The following is a 16407-nucleotide window of genomic DNA, read 5'->3' as shown; positions in this document are numbered from 1 at the left end:
TAAACGGAGGAACTGGGTTTTCTTTGGCACGCAAGGAATTGAGATATACACGAAGTATACACCAGTAAAACTTAACAATAAATAGAAAGGCTGAATATCAGTTTCATCTCAATTTGTACACTTTCATCTTCTCAGGTTTCCGTTCAGTTGCTGATTTGGAAGACAGGTTGGATAGACTCTGCCAGCTGTTTCGTAACTGTTGAAGCTTGTTTCAGTGTTTAAATCCCCATAAACTTTGATTCTCGTGCACAGACGAAATTTGTTGCTGGGTATTTGATTTCAGAGCAGATTTATGCCATTTAGCACTGTAAACAAACATTCGTGGCCTACAGTGAAGGCTTCCATTAAATTGAAGCTTGTCTGTTAGCTGATAGTTCTTGGGGCAGATATGGATGATGAAGTGGAGAATGGAATGGACGGAAAACGGCCTCTTCTGTTGCCTGAGGCAGGGAGTTCGCGGCCTCTTCTATTGCCCGAGAGAGGCATGTCCAGTTACAGGGGATCTGAGATGTTCAGAGGAAGTACCGCTACTGCTATCTTTTGTACAATGGTTGTTGCCTTGGGGCCTGTACAGTTTGGTTACACCGTAAGTTTTTGATTTCGATTGCACAAATGGGCTTTTGTCGCATTGATTTGATTTGGGTAACCTGGGAATGAAATCCAGAACAATACTGTAGCATCAATGAATCTGATTGAATCGTTCCTTTTCTATTCTTTTCAGGGAACTTTCTTTTATTAAATGCATATGTTCTTGCTATCTGTGCCCAAGTGGGTTGATTGTGTTGTTCAATCTAGAACTTCAGTCCCCAGACTGACTGATTGGATTCTTGGTCCTCAGATTGATGTAGATAAGGGAGGGTGAGAAATAGAGCAACTATTTAACTTTTGTACTGATGATATCAAGATTGCAGTCACCAAGGAGTTTATAAAATCTCAAATCAACCTTTAAGTCAGGCTTGGGGAATTAATTGGTAAACCTTAAGACCCTTTCAAACATCTTTTATAGGTTTTGCAGATGCCAGACAAACATGCCCTAAAGACCTTGATCCCATTGCACAATTAGGTACAAGAAAAAGAAGATGATTTTAATGTCCATGAGGCTAAATATAGCCCATGGGACAGTCTGCCGAATTCAATAAATCAATTCTTTTCCGATGAAAGTTTCTCAATGTACTCTTTGCTGAATACGTGAAATTTAGAATCAAGGCAATCAAGCAGAGCCAGAAAGAATTTGTATTTGGACCGAACATCTTATGGCATATAAAAACAAAGATGTTCCTGAATACGGATGGTCCTGCGGTCCAAATCGATTGTTTCATAATTTTGGTCAATATCTAAGGTGAATTGAAAACAATCACCATGAGAGCTTCTGCAAGTGATTTCTTGTGTTAAACAGATTATCGTTCAAAACTACTACTCGTCTTATCTTTTTACCCCACACAGACACATACATATAAGTTTACACGAGATCCTTCAAGTTCTTAGGGATGGGAAACGAAAGCAGTGAAAATAAATATTTACATTAGGATCTGTTGTAGGTTAGCTGCCATTTACTTGAAGGCTTTGCTAGAATCCCTGTTACTCTGTGTGACTCTTCTTAGTGCCTTTTTTCACTATTCCACTACATTCTTGATATAACTGCCACTTCCTTAAATAGGAAACTTATTAACATGTATAAGCTGTTCAGATCTTCATTAGTGGTGTGTGCTCCAGCCTTAATGTAGCATCGCGTCTATCATCCTCAACTCCTTGATTTCGAAAATAATACAGACATTTTTCTCTGTTGATCTCTTTTTTAATCTTCTTGTTTCCATTGCTATCACAACGAGAAATGTGTCTGTATTTGCTAATTATGTGTCTCTCTTATACTCAGATTTCCTGATGGAGGTAATTCTTTTCTGTTTAGGTGAATATATGTGTATATAAAAGATATTTAGAAGGCTGTTTTTCTCACTATATCTTTATTTCCATGGTTACTCCTTATAGTTCTTTTGACATAGGCCAAGTTACTGATGAATGTTTCTTGGAGGGTTCATGTCACACAGATACATACACGTGTGTATGTCTAGTTTAATGCCTTAATGTTTTATTGCATTACTTATTACAGTTAGAAGTTTTCAATGCACTAGCTGCAATTGTTCTTGTAGGTATGTATGGAGTTTTCATGCTTACTTGTATTAGGTTTTTTAGATACTTATTAATGTTGTCTTGCTTCAGAATGGATATTCATCACCTGCTGAAGATAAAGTCATCAGCGATCTTAGCCTCACAGTCTCTCAGGTTTTGTATCTTGATTCTGATTTCTAGCATAACATTAGCTCTGCACTCTATTTGGTACAGAGTATCATTTGGATGAATGTGAATTTATGTGTATATCTTGTTCTCATACTTAACTGCAGTACTCTTTATTCGGTTCTCTATCCAATGTTGGTGCGATGGTTGGAGCCATAGTCAGTGGGCAAGTTGCTGATTTTGTTGGACGGAAAGGGGTGAGTATTTCTGACATCTTATGTCCTATTAGTCATACATGTTGTTGCGATATGTTATGGACCAATACTTGTCAATTCTTTAAGTAATTTCATATTGTAAACTGGAGTTTCTTTACAAAGCTTGGGTCATGCTGTTCTATACAGGCACTAATAGTAGCAGCCATCCCAAATATTGCAGGATGGCTCATCATTGCTTTTGCAAATGTAAGTTGTCTCGATTAAAATCTGTATGGAACTTAATTGGCCATTTTCAGAATGAATAATTGTAAATATGTTGACAACTTAAGTTTGTGAAGGCAGAATTTGAAATGCAAGCAGGTAGCTTCTAAACAGCAACTACAAGCATAAATTTCATTCAGTCTTGTTCATTTTTTCTGGTATGCAGGATGCTGCATTGTTGTATGTCGGTAGATTATTGACAGGCTTTGGTGTGGGAGTGATATCATTCACAGTAAGTTTATCAACTTGTCTGCACGCCTATTTTTATGAAAGGTTTGTCAAGGCGGACAATTTATTTAGGTTGCCATGAATCTGACTCTCCTTACACTATGGTAAATTCAGGTGCCTGTATATATAGCTGAAACAGCTCCAAAGCAACTGCGGGGTTCTCTTGGTGCTGTAAATCAGGTAAGCTTTTTCCATCACTTGATTTTCCCTTAGAATTATTATCTCAACATGGTTTTCCGAGGAGAAAATCATGCCAGTGATATATTTCAGAGCCAGATTTAGGCAATCTTAGCAATAAGATAAAAATGGCTTAAGAATCCTTCCTGTCAAACAGCTTTCTGTTACTATTGGCATAATGCTGGCATATCTCTTTGGACTTTTTGTACCATGGAGACCTCTGGCAATTATAGGTATGTATTCAGGGAGGAAATTCTAACTTTAAGTTGTTGAAGTTCATGGTGGTCTTCAAAGATATTGAGATCTGACAGTTTTGAATGGTGGTACAGGTGTAATTCCTTGTGCCCTTTTGATTGTTGGGTTATTTTTTATCCCAGAATCACCAAGATGGCTGGTGAGCAATTGAGAAGTTAAAGACTAACAATCGCTGGTTCAAATCGTAAACCTAGGATACTTGGTTTGATATACATATGCTAAATTTGTATTCTATTATCTTATTGAACATTTATTCATGTGGGGAACAGGCTAAGATAGGCATGAATGCAGCTTTTGAAGGGGCATTACAGACTCTTCGTGGGTATGAAACTGATGTAACAGTTGAAGAAGCTGAAATTAAGGTAATGCTCTGATATGGCTACAAGATATTTAAATCTTTTTGTTCCATATGCTTCCTTCTTCAATTTGTCTATCTATTTTACAAAGAAAAAGCTTTCTTCAATTCATTCAATTTAGAGCTGCTACAACATTTTGAATCATTCCACTCTACTGTTAGTGCTAAGTGTTTCGGCTATTTCTCTCTTATCTAATTTTTTCAAGTCTGATTAATCGCTGATATTGCTAGTAGACTAATTATTCACAAAAGCCTTCTATGGACTTTGGCTGAGTCACATAACTACATATTTTTGTGAAATTTAAATCACAGTATGTGAACTGAAATTCTTGTTTTTCAAAAGGTTATGCCCTTAACTAATGCATAATCTGGCCACATTATAGAGCGCAGTGGAGACAGACAATCAGGAAAGTCAAATTGGTTTCTCTGAACTCCTTGAGATGCGATATTTATACCCTCTGACTGTAAGTTTTATAGCATTCCTTTTGCAGTCGAAATCCACTTTACAGCACAATGCTTTTCTCTTACAATGTATCTTTATTTCCTACAACTTCTAGGAATCCGAATTTATGGTTCTTGATTTTTTCCAAACATCTCAAGCAATAAATTATTGCAGATAGGGATTGGGTTGCTGCTATTGCAACAATTGAGTGGAGTTAATGGTATTATGTTCTACAGTACCTCCATTTTCAAATCTGCAGGTAAGTCCTTTCTATATATCTAGCATAGCATACATTTCTTAAAATGTTCAATCTGGACTTGGATTTTATTCTTATCTATTTAAGTATTATGTACAGGAAATAAAATTAGTGCCTAATATTTATTTATCAATTTGATAGTTTTAATAAAATCTTCGAACATTTACCAAAATAATATGACAATATAATCATGACTATAAACTGGTTAATATCAGCAATATTTTCCATACAATAAAAAAAGCTGCTAAAACATCACAAAAAAGTTTTGTTAACTTTTCATCACAATTTGCTGCCTGGAATTTCAAGAGAGTTAATTGACTGAAGTTTTGTACGGGATCTTGCATACTATTCATTTCAAATTTTCAAGTACATTTTAAAAGTTCAATATAATTGATTAGCTCCTCCGTTTTGACAAATTATGATAAAGATTGTCGCCTAATGGGAATTCTATTATATGTTAGATGATATAAAGTCATGGAACAAAAGTATGTGATTCAACAATGTGCTCAGATTTGAACTCAATTTCCTATATTTCACAGGAATTTCATCTGGCAATGTTGCAACCCTTGGACTTGGTGCCATCCAGGTCTACGACTTGCCTACTGAAGTTATTTCATACCTTTAGTTAAAAATTTTCTCTGTTCAACTTTTTAGAGCAAAGCCTTTGAGTTCTTAAGTTCTTTAAGTTGTTTATTGTGCCTATTTTGCAGGTCATCATGACTGCTATAACTACATGGTTGATGGATAGAGCTGGTCGGCGCGTCCTCCTCATGGTAAGTAGCTACTGCGGATCACCTGCCCAGATGCTCCAACTAATAGATCTATGCAGTAAAAAATAGATTCAATCATTACAATTAACACAGGTTATTTTCTTTTAACAGATTTCATCTGCTGGAATGGCTTTCTGCATTTTCCTTGTGGGTCTTGCATTTTTCTTGAAGGTAATATCCTGATGTCATCTGTCATATATAGATCTTGAAGTTTTGTTAATCAGTTTGAACAGAAAAATGAGAAACTTGAAAGTGCCAAAATTACTATTTGAAGGGTTCCTTGCAGCTAAAATTGCTCCTTATTTTTATTAAAATTGCAGAGCCATGTGTCGGGATCTTCCTATCAAACATTTTTCAGTGTTTTGGCTTTATTTGGTCTATTGGTAAGAGATTGACTTTATAGAAGCTTACAAGACTAATATGAACTGAAACCTCACAGAGATTGGGGTGGTAATAATAGAAAGCTTGCACCAGTACTTTAATATAATTAATTAAGACAGAATGATAATCTAATATGTATTCTGGTTTAATGGACAGTTAGAATTTTGAGACTCCAAATTCTTCCAAGTTAAAATTAATTGATTAAAAGTTCGTATTTTGTTACAGTTCTACATAATTTCCTTCTCTCTTGGGATAGGAGCCATCCCATGGGTTCTCATGTCAGAGGTAAATATATGTCATCTGTATCAAGCTAAAGATGGGTGAAATTATCTCATGGTTTTATTGCATAAAACTATTCTTGTAGGTATCAGGAATTGGTCTTAATTCGTGAATCTTGCAACTGATTTTCTGACTTCTCCCACTGCAGATACTTCCTCCTAATGTAAAAGGTGTTGGTGGTAGTGTTGCAACTTTGGCTAACTGGTTGTCATCTTGGGCAGTGACTATGACAATCAATCTGCTTCTACTATGGAGTGCTGCAGGTAATTTTTCAACTTCAAAACTAATTTTAGGGTTAGCAAAGTTTTCATCACACGTGTTGCGGGGAGTTTTTATTGATTTATTTTTGGATTCCGTGAGATTATTTGTTTGAACTTCGGAGCCAAACACAGTAACTTAGAGGAAGGCTTTGCATGATGATAAATGGTTGATGAATCCTCCCACTTTTAGAAAATAAGAATATATGTTTTGAACCTATTGTTCTTAGAACCTAGGAATATACTAAATGATTTTCAAAATTTCTGTAAAAATAATGTTCTTTGTGATTTTCATGTGCATGTTGAGCTTGTATTTTACATTTGAGTTAGTCCAATCTCAACAGGTCTGTTCTATTAAAGTTGTGAGTTTAGAAATCGACCATGACTGTTTTAATACAATGCAACTAAAAGGTCTTTTTGTATCTTTGAACAGGGACTTTTTGGATTTATGCTGGTGTGTGTCTTTTTACTCTGATCTTTGTGGCATTGTGGGTGCCTGAAACTAAAGGCCAAGGTCTAGAAGAAATCCAATCATCATTCCGAGAATCTTTCCGAGAATGAAAATCATTCTGGTTACCATCCTTTTAAGATCTTATTGCTGAAGAGGTTATATTCTATAATTGCCTCGTACTGTTGGCTTCTTCAACGAGAGTTGTGGGAACGTCTTAGCACATTCAAAAGGTTTCTTTGAGGCCAATTTTGTTTTTGAAGTTGCACATATGAATCAAATGCCAATGCAAAATAGCATGATTGAGAAGGTGATCATACCATCGCTGTTCTTCAGCAACAGGCCTGTTTTGTGTGGTGAAAGGTATTATAGCACATATCAAATGTATGCATCCTGCGGAGTTATCATGCTGAGGATTTGCATGTCAATTATAGGAACGATTTTAATTCATCAATTGTGCTGTCAATAAGAGCTCCATGCTGCAGGGAGAAAATGAGTTCAAGATTGTATGTATCACTTCACTGTCGGTAAAAAATTGTCTCAAAATATTTCAGTTTTAATTTTGCTCATGTGTAAGCAATAATTCATGATAATTATGATTGTTTATTATTTTATGTAGCCATTCATTAGACTGGACTCAAATTTTTTAATCTCAACGATGGGTGTAGAAAGAAATTGGTAGGTTCCATAGATTGCTTCTTTATGCATAGTTTTGGTACCAATTTTTGACCTTAAATTTATAAACTGTGGAACCAAAACTTCAATAACTCTAATGGAAAGACATCATGACGTTTTGTTGGCTTTACTGGATTTCGTTAATTATTGCCTTGATCTAGAAGTTTTGTTGGCTTTCTTAAATTCAGGAAATTATTTTTGTAGTCTAGAAGTTTTGCAAATTAATAATCCTATATAATGACAAACTTTGAGGGTCTGCCTGAATGTACACTCTAAGTCTGAATTACGTTAATTCAATGTTTTGCACTGATTCATTATTTAGGGCCATTGACGCAAATTGTCTGAAATTCATATACTATATCTACATTAATGGTTCAATAAAAACATGGTGATGAGCCTCGATAGGTTCTCTAGGGTGCTTGTCACGATCAATGAATCTTGGACCATAGAGTTGGGATTTCAAGGTCTTATATATGCTGTTAGTATTCAAACATGACCTTATCGACCTTTTTAGGGCCATTGATATTGTTTTGAAAACATTCGTGAGAATTCTGAGCTTTGGAACTGAGATGACAGGAAAACATCATTTCATTAACTTTGTCAGATCTCTTATCATCTATGATTGCAGAGTTAGGGACAGAAACACATATGAGCTTAACTAAAACAGAATGGAGTATTTTGAAAACTGGTTTGATTACATAACCAACGGAAGGGCCGAACTTGTTACAAAGCAGCCATCAGGGCAAAAGTAGCTAGTCTCACAAGAAGTGAGGTTGGGAAAAGGAGTAAATCTCACAATAAGATTGGAAAAAGGAGCAAATCTCAGAAGAAGTGAGATTGTGGAAATGCTTTTGAGCAGAGTAAGGGACTGGCGGGAGACAAGGGTCCTGACCATAAACAAGAGATTTCTCTTTGGCAGCCCCCAAAAGAATATTGGAAGACGAAGGGCCTTTCCTTTTGCGAACCACTGTCCAAACAATACTATCATCCAAGATACCACTACCATGGGAAACAAGAGTTGACCCCTGCCCCCACAGGGGAATCAACAGCAACTGAAGGGTGGAAAACATGAGAAGGCAGGAGACAGTATTGACCACAGGAGAAGACTGAAGTTATGAGGAAGCAGTAATTTGAAAACTGTTAAACTGAGCATTATAGTTTGCCATATTAGTTGACAGGGTAACTATAGTCTTCACTTTGCATTATGAATTATTAACTCAAATTTGTGTGCCAGACTCCAGTTGAACAGCTGGACATAGTGATGGTTCATGGACATCAAAATTTAAGTTTTATGAAGTGTCTAGTTCAAAAAAAGTATAATATGAACATTGAACCCGAGTTTTAAACGTAGCGATTGTGGCAAATAGTTCTGAATTTATTGTTTGTCAGCTCCCAGAAAGGTTCTCCATCACTTCATATGAAATTAACTGCACAAAAAGAAATGGTTGCACTTCACCAAGATTCAAAAATGCTGTACCCTTTTAATTTGCAGATTTTGAGGATCCCAAATCTGTAGCATGTTAGGAATGCTCCACATTTTCACCAAGATTCTAGAGCTGCAGATCAAGCCTGTCTGGTGGTACCAAAAGGAGCTTAGATTTCATTTCTCACGCCAACACTTTCTCTGCAACTGTTTCATACTCACATTAAATACTCAGGGAGGGAGCGCTTGACAAATTACTCAAGTCTTACAGTCCTAAATTGTTGAAATACCAAATACAACCATCACGAATCCTGCGAAAGATGCTGGCCTGCTGTCAACAATCCCCCACCAAGCACCACTCGCTTGTGTGGATTCGAACCTGTGACCAGCTCCGATACCACTTGTTAAGCTCCTAGCGTCGCCGTTGCACCATAAGCTGGAACTGTTAGTGCCAAATACAACCACTAGTCTTATAGAACAGAGAAGGTGGTTAAGCCATGTCATGAATCCTGTGAGAGATGCTGATCCACTGCCAACAGGGAAGACTCAAGACTCTATTAATCTCTCAACTGAGTTGCATCATATAATTTCTACATAAAAAAAATCTTCCATTATCCTTAGAATCCATTGGCATTCAGTTTTTCCGTCATTCTTGAATCCATTGGCATTCAGTAATCAGCCTGGTTTGATCAAATATTAACTAAAATGCTCTGATTGTATTCCTTGCCAGACAAAGTAAACGATTTATGCTTCTTGCATCGAGTTATGAAACCTTTGTTAATCATACATTAACCAAAATACTTTAATTGCATCTAACGCTACATGAAAAAAATCTTTGATGCTTCTTGCATCTGTTATGTGAACATCCCTGAGTTGGCAATGGCAAAACGATATCGAGCTTCACTTTTTTCTGCAAGACAAGATCTTTGCCTTTTATCGAATGGGGTTAATTCCATCTGTCTCTACGTCTAGTACGTGTTTCATACATCAAGGATAAAAACAGCGCACTTTTTGGCCTTAACGGATTATCCAAGAAGAGATAAGCTAGCTGCCAAAGCGAGTATTCATAAATCATAGCCTGCAAGAATGATTTTTATGATCTATATTTAGCATGAAATTATTGGATAATATTTTCATTAAATGTTAAATATTGTAGATTTCTACCATATAACATGAATTCTAGGAGATACGATGATATTAATGCGTTGAGAGCTTAAAATAAGTCCACAAGATTGTAGAAGTACACGAAAAGGAAAGGAAAGGAAAGGAAAGGGGAGGGTAAGCTCAACGCTGATAAGTAATTAAGAAAGGAGTAAAAGGTGCCTAAGTATAAAAAATAAAACATATTGCAAATCTATAATACAAACCATAAATTGTGAGCTTCTTTTTTTGGGATGTCTTAGATTCGAATCTAAAAATTAAATAAAAATGTAGTCATATTTTCAAGGAGAAAAAAACAAATTACAAAAATAATCCAAAGTATGAGCATTGTGGAAACTATCTTTGATCAAATTGAAAAACATTTTTAAAAAGAAAGTAAGCAATCATATCATAGGAGAGAGGTTTCTAAAGAGAAAAAAAATACACATAATCTCATAGTAAGAAAATCATTCAACAACAAATGATCCCAAGTTTTAGGTTCTGAGCAACAATTTTGACAAATATGGTACATCTCAAGATTATGATGATTGGCCTCTATATAAAGTAACCCTAGTTAAGTGTAACTAGGATTTTACTTATGCCCTTAGGCTTACAAATGTTAGGCAACGTTCATGTGTGGTCATATAATGTTCCTACAAAGTGGTATAAGGAAAGAATCAAATAAAAGAGAGGATAAATAAGACAAAAAATAGAAGGAATGAGTTTCTACCATGCCACAAAGGGTCATCAAATGCGAGAGTGATTCTACGGACCTTGCTTGCATTCTTGCTTGGTTTAGTCACATTCCTACGAATTTAAATTTTGACTATTGTGCAAGATTCAAGAATGTCAACAAGAGTGCAAATGCCTATGTTCATTGTTTTTTACCCGCAAAATAACAAAAACCCTTGCAAAGCATTAAACAACAAAAATGTTAGATTAGAGGGTTAGTTTGCAAGAAAAATGATGAAAAAAAGAGAGTGAACAGTAGAAGTGGGTCCCACTAGGCATGCTAAAATGTATGCAATAAAAACTAGTACTTCTTAGGAATGTATAAATGAGTAAAAAAATCAACAAAATAAGCCTATTATAACATAGGGTATTCGGGTAGTCAGGATGAGTCCTTGGTTAAGTTTGGTGGTACGGGGAGCAATGTGGGTTCTTCGAAGCTAGGAAAGAAAGAACAAGACGTGTCTCTAAATTCTTCCAAGGGCAAAGACAAGAATGTGAAAGATAATACGCCTACCCCTAGAGATGATGAGGAGAAGGGGCATTCCATGGATACTAATAAGGATGATAAAGATAGGAATACAATCCTTATTACTCGAGACCCAAAAATTGATGATACTACCCAAAAGAGTGACACCGAGGAGAAGGCTATGGGCAGGGAGAAAGACTCTATGCCTAAAGATGTCTGCAATGATACTGATCATCCCGAGGATAACATTGTTGGAAACTACAATTGAAACAATTATTATGTTGTCATTGATATCGAATCTACATATAAGGCATGTTGCTATCTGATCTAGATGTCATATCTATTTGATTGATGAAGAATATTTGATAAGTTTCTCATAACAAAGAGACCGATAGATTGCATAAGCTTGATTGAGGAATACAACATAAGATTAAGGAACTTAAAGTTCATGCTGAGGGATGCTAGTGTCGATTGAGCTATAGCACAAATCAAGCTGAGTGCCAATACAAGCCGAGTGAAACTTAGTATTGATTGAGCATCAGTATCGACCGAGTAAATAATGTAAGTGTTGAGCAAGTGATCTAGTGATGACCAAGTGTCAGAACCTAGTGATAACCAAGTGACATCATTTTTGAATGCATATGAGAAATCATGATTTCTAGCTAACTCATTTGATATCTTGGGATATGGAATGTGTGTTGAAGATACAGATTTACATGTTTGATCATTTAATTCGAGGAGAGGATTAGGTAAGATACCTAATGAATGAATTCCATGAGAAGTTTCTAGAAGAGAAGGAGATGAACTTATACAATGAATCTATTGGATCAGATTGCAAACCCTAAGATCTATGGTGATTATGAGAAATGATAAAGGATCAGAATTATGTATTTAAGGATGCACAAAGGTGAACTTTAGAATATATGCAAAGAAGACGCGAGAGCAGAGAAGTTGTGCATGTTTGAAAGATTTCCAGTGAGAAGGAAAAAAGCTGCTGAGGTTGATAAGAAAATCTAAGTAGATGACTTAGGTTTGTTGCGAAGAGAAGGATGATTGCTTGAAGGATTGCCAAGAAAATCAAGGACATAGGTGACAAGGAAGGCTTATTAGGGAATCAACACATGAATTGAACAGAGATTTGAAACTGAAAAAGTGAGTTCTAATCATACAAGCCAAACCCTACTATTTTCTTTCTAATCATTGTAAATAATTTGTATTGAAATCCTTTTAATCAAAGGTTGACCTAACTATCATTAAGGACTTAATAGTTTATGTAAATCCTTTAACTGGGCCACATTCTAAAGGAATGTTATGAAGTCCTCTGACAAGGCCAGTTCTAACAGGGTGATTAAATCCTTTAACCATGTCACATTTAATAGTGTGTATTGTAACCTTTAACAGGGTTGGCTCCTAATAGGGCTTACTTCACAAGAGTAAAAAAGTGGTGACACGTTGTTCGTGGTTTTTCTCAAATGGGGTTTCAACATTAAATCCTAGTGTCAAACTTGTGTTGAATGTTTTTATGATGTTTACATTTCAAATGTTTACATTTTGCAAGACTATTATACTAGGACAGTAAACTACTAGTTAATATTGTTATTCAAACTACAATAGAGACCGAGTTGCAACATAAGCATGATAGAAAAGTGTTTAAGTGTTTGATTGTTCAATTGGTACTAATGGACCTTGAGTAACTAATTCACCACCCCCCCACCCTTCTCAGTTATTCAAAATATTCTAACAAACATTGTTGATGAGGTAAATGGGGGGACAAACATTAGTGGGAGGCTTATGTTTCTTAACAAAGCCAAATTGAAGGTAGATGTGACTCTTCAGGTAGATACTTGGATCTACAATGAAATCATGGCCCTAAAGAAAATTGTAAAAGATCTGCAGGAGAGTCTGGATAATGAAAAAACCAAAAAGACAGAGTTAGACAGCAAAGTCAAGAATATTCCTAAAAAAATTGATGACCTATGAAGCAGGGATGAGGTAACTAGTCAAGGATAGCAACCAACATATGGACATGATTACTTCTAGTTTGTGTGTGGTGATGACTAGCATTGGAAGGAGGGGCAATGAGGAAATCATTTCCCCTGTGTTTGCCCAGATGACTGGTGGACTAAGTAGAAGGACTAGGCTGAGTACAAAAAGGGCCACTAAAGCTGCTCTTGTCTCAATTGTTGAAGGTCTCCTTTAGGAGGTTGTTGAGATTGCCAAAGACTTGACTAAGGTTATAGAGGAGCTAAAGTAATTTCTTTCTTTTTGCTATAGGTTTTGGTGGTTGGTCTGGTTATCTGGTCTTGATTCTGATCGTAGGTTGTTTCTTTTTTTTTTTTTGTTTTCCATCTTTATTATGTATGTTCGTTGATATTTAGGTCCCAAGTCCTTATAAAACCTAGTGGATTAATTTTTGGATTTTTTTTTTTTTTTTTGTATGGGGTTTCGAGTCCCCTCAAAACCTATTTTTACCATAATCCAAAACATATATGCTAAGACAAAAAAAATCTTAAGATCACCAAAAGGGCCTAAGAATTTGCAAAAAACCTCCTTAAACCATGAAGCCTCCTTGATGTATAGATTTTTCCAAGATTGGATATGCTTGCTTCAATGTGTTTCTCGAGCTTCAATAGGTGTAGGAGGATTTTAGCATTATAATGGTATTATTTGATGATCTTGGGATCAATGTGGCATTATAACTTTGCATTAAAGATGGATAAAATGAAGGAAAAGGACCTTCACTTTATAGGAAAAGGACCTTCACTTTATAGGAAAAGAGAGGGGGAAATGGATAGTCAAGATGCAAAGATTAAGAGTGGCTATGATGCATTTGAAGGGGAGCACATGGATTGTGTTTCTTCAAACTCATAGCCTTGTGACAAGTGTTCTGAGAGAGGTTGAGAGGACATGGGAGTTGGGAAGATGTGCCACAAAAGAACATCTTATCTCAAATCCCAAAAGCGAAGCCTTGAGTATTATGCCCATTTTCAGAATTGGGGCTAGAGGATAAGATGTAAGAGGTGTAAGAGATGCATAAGATCATTTTTTAAGGTTGATTTAAATGCATCTAGTTGGGGATTGGAGAGGATGTGATGTGAGTTTGATTTAGGTTTGGTTTATGATTTCTTATCTTGGGGTTGGGGTTGTGCAAAGGATATGATTATGCTTGGATTAGTTGGCAAGTAAGATGATAAGGAAAAGGAAAGTGAGAGGATAGAGAATGAGTAGAGGATTAATTAGTTAATAAATGATAATTGGCTATTTAGTGAGGTTAGTTTGTGTGAATGGGTTGGGTTGTGTTAGAACCATGGGTTAGGTGGTTTGGGGTTTCGTTAAAGGGTAGTTAAAGTTAAGAGCGATGTGCTCAAATTGAATTAAATTGATTAATTTAATTCACAAAATAGAATGAATGGGGAAATGAATGAATTAAACCAATAGGGATTTTTTTAATTAATAAAATGGGGCATTAATTAATTAAATAGCTAAGGGTTTCATATTTAGTTAATTGGACTATAAATAATTAGTTAGGGGATTGACATGGTTTAATTAAAAATAAAAATTTAATTAAAACAACTAGAAGATAACTAATTTTGATCATGAAATCATTAATTAGATTTAGGTGTCTACAAGAGTACAATCTTGTATTAGTGATAAAAATAGTTTTCCATCAATACATCAAATCCATCTTATTTTGACAATGTAAGAACATTTGAATCATGTAAGGTTATAAAACCTCTATTTAATGCATATATCTCATAGATAAGTGATAAAACAAAAATACATGTAATAGATCCTTGCTCCACATGCCTTAAAATCCAAAAACCAATATTTTTTGTTACAATTTTATTGTCACTGCCTTGCGTTAGCCCTTAACTAATTTGATAGATTGTAAGTTGCCTTTCCCCACCTTATCCATTGAGTACTTATCAATGTGTTGAATGTGGGTGTAAGACTAGAAAAAGAGTGAGAATACATGAATGGGAGAACCACAAACATCATAAACTATGTAAACAATTCTATCCTGACATAAAAGCCATTTGAAATCAAAAGAGATCAAAATGAGAAACTCCCTTTCAAATATAGCTCCTATGCTTTCCTTTCTTTTCCATAAATAGTGTTGATGCAACTCTTGTCTTGATATTGACAAGATGCACCTACTAATTGACAACAAGAAGATAATGATATGATAACAGAAAAATGACAAGGTAATAAGAATACTAGGAGAACGTGGTTAAGAAAACAAGTGCATAAGAGACTCAATTTATAGGATTTGAGAGACGAATGCAAAATTGGAAGGAAATATGTGCAATTGAAAATTTATCATATTTGCATTGCACAATTTTGAAAATTGCCATGATTAAAAGATTTAAATTAGAAAATGTGTCATAAAATGGAACATTATGACAAATTGTAAGAGATATGCATAAAAACATGTAAGAACAATTGGTAGAAGAAGTAAAAAATGAAAGAGAATGTGTAAGAAAATGAATGGAAAGTGTAAGAGTTTGAAAGAGGAAAGTGTACGAGTGAAAGTTATAAAATAGGAAGTGGAAGCATGAGGAAAAATGTAAGAGTTGAATATTTAAATTCAAAAACTCATAATTTCATAATAAATAGAAATTAGGAATTAAGAATTAGAAAATTAGGAACTAGGAATCATGAAAAAATAGAAAATGAGGATTAGGAAATAGGATATTTTCATAATTCAAGAAAATAGAATAATTAATTATAAATATTAATTAATTGGGAATAACTAATAAAATAGGATGGATTAATAAGATGAAATAGATTAAATGATTAAGTCATAGAAATAAATCATGGATTATTTATTCCTATGGGGAAAATTAATAAAAGAATTTCCCAAAATGATAAAATAAATACAAGGAATATGCAAGAGCCTACAATGTATCGGTAAATTGTAAGCCTCTCATTAGAGAGGTCTTGGGTTCAAATCTACTTGAGATTAACACATATTAATAATTAATCTTAACAAGGCTTCGATCGATTACCTATCAAAAATAGATAAATACAAGGAATAATCCTATGAAAGGATCAAAATGAAAATGTAGATCGAATGTGATGATGTAGAATACAACCAAATTGACGATCAAGTTAATTGGATAAAAGATGCTAAATTGGTTAACACAAAATGATGACATGTCAAGAAAACATGACATGGATTGGTGATATATGACATTCAACGGATAGTACAAATGCCATAAGATGATTGAAAGTGATTGATATGATTGATTGGAATAACATCAAAACACACAAGTAATGATTTGAAATTGATTAGATATGGACATGATTAGACACTAAAGGACTCAACAATGCCAATGATCAGATTGATGCTAAATGATGACAAGGTACTAAAGGACAAGACAATGCAAAATATCAAATGATGAAATGATGATA

The 16407-nt window shown here is 34.9% G+C and overlaps 1 protein-coding gene across 1 annotated transcript; it reads left to right on the top strand.

The window, feature by feature from the left end:
- Positions 1-248: 248 nt before the first annotated feature.
- On the top strand, positions 249-7165 carry LOC149560937 (sugar transporter ERD6-like 4). Its single transcript, XM_089824895.1, has 18 exons — positions 249-586; positions 2218-2280; positions 2400-2489; positions 2634-2693; positions 2875-2940; positions 3051-3116; positions 3271-3346; positions 3443-3507; positions 3638-3730; positions 4107-4187; positions 4340-4424; positions 4961-5007; positions 5132-5194; positions 5303-5362; positions 5512-5574; positions 5798-5857; positions 6000-6114; positions 6542-7165. Exons 1-18 carry the CDS (start codon positions 389-391, stop codon positions 6667-6669), a joined length of 1479 nt encoding a protein of 492 aa, XP_089681021.1. The 5' UTR covers positions 249-388; the 3' UTR covers positions 6670-7165.
- Positions 7166-16407: the final 9242 nt, after the last annotated feature.

The sequence above is a fragment of the Cupressus sempervirens genome, chromosome 4, assembly GCF_028749045.1.
Source record: "Cupressus sempervirens isolate cs-2001-9-10 chromosome 4, ASM2874904v1, whole genome shotgun sequence".
Classification (NCBI taxonomy): domain Eukaryota; kingdom Viridiplantae; phylum Streptophyta; class Pinopsida; order Cupressales; family Cupressaceae; genus Cupressus; species Cupressus sempervirens.
This window is presented reverse-complemented; position numbering and strand designations above follow the sequence as displayed.

Excerpts from the sequence above, each read along its gene's own strand:
- LOC149560937 (XM_089824895.1), top strand. The coding sequence starts at position 389 with ATGGATGATGAAGTGGAGAATGGAATGGACGGAAAACGGCCTCTTCTG. Across the intron at positions 4,425-4,960 it reads CTCCATTTTCAAATCTGCAG|GAATTTCATCTGGCAATGTT; the intron begins GTAAGTCCTTTC and ends TATATTTCACAG. Across the intron at positions 6,115-6,541 it reads TCTACTATGGAGTGCTGCAG|GGACTTTTTGGATTTATGCT; the intron begins GTAATTTTTCAA and ends ATCTTTGAACAG.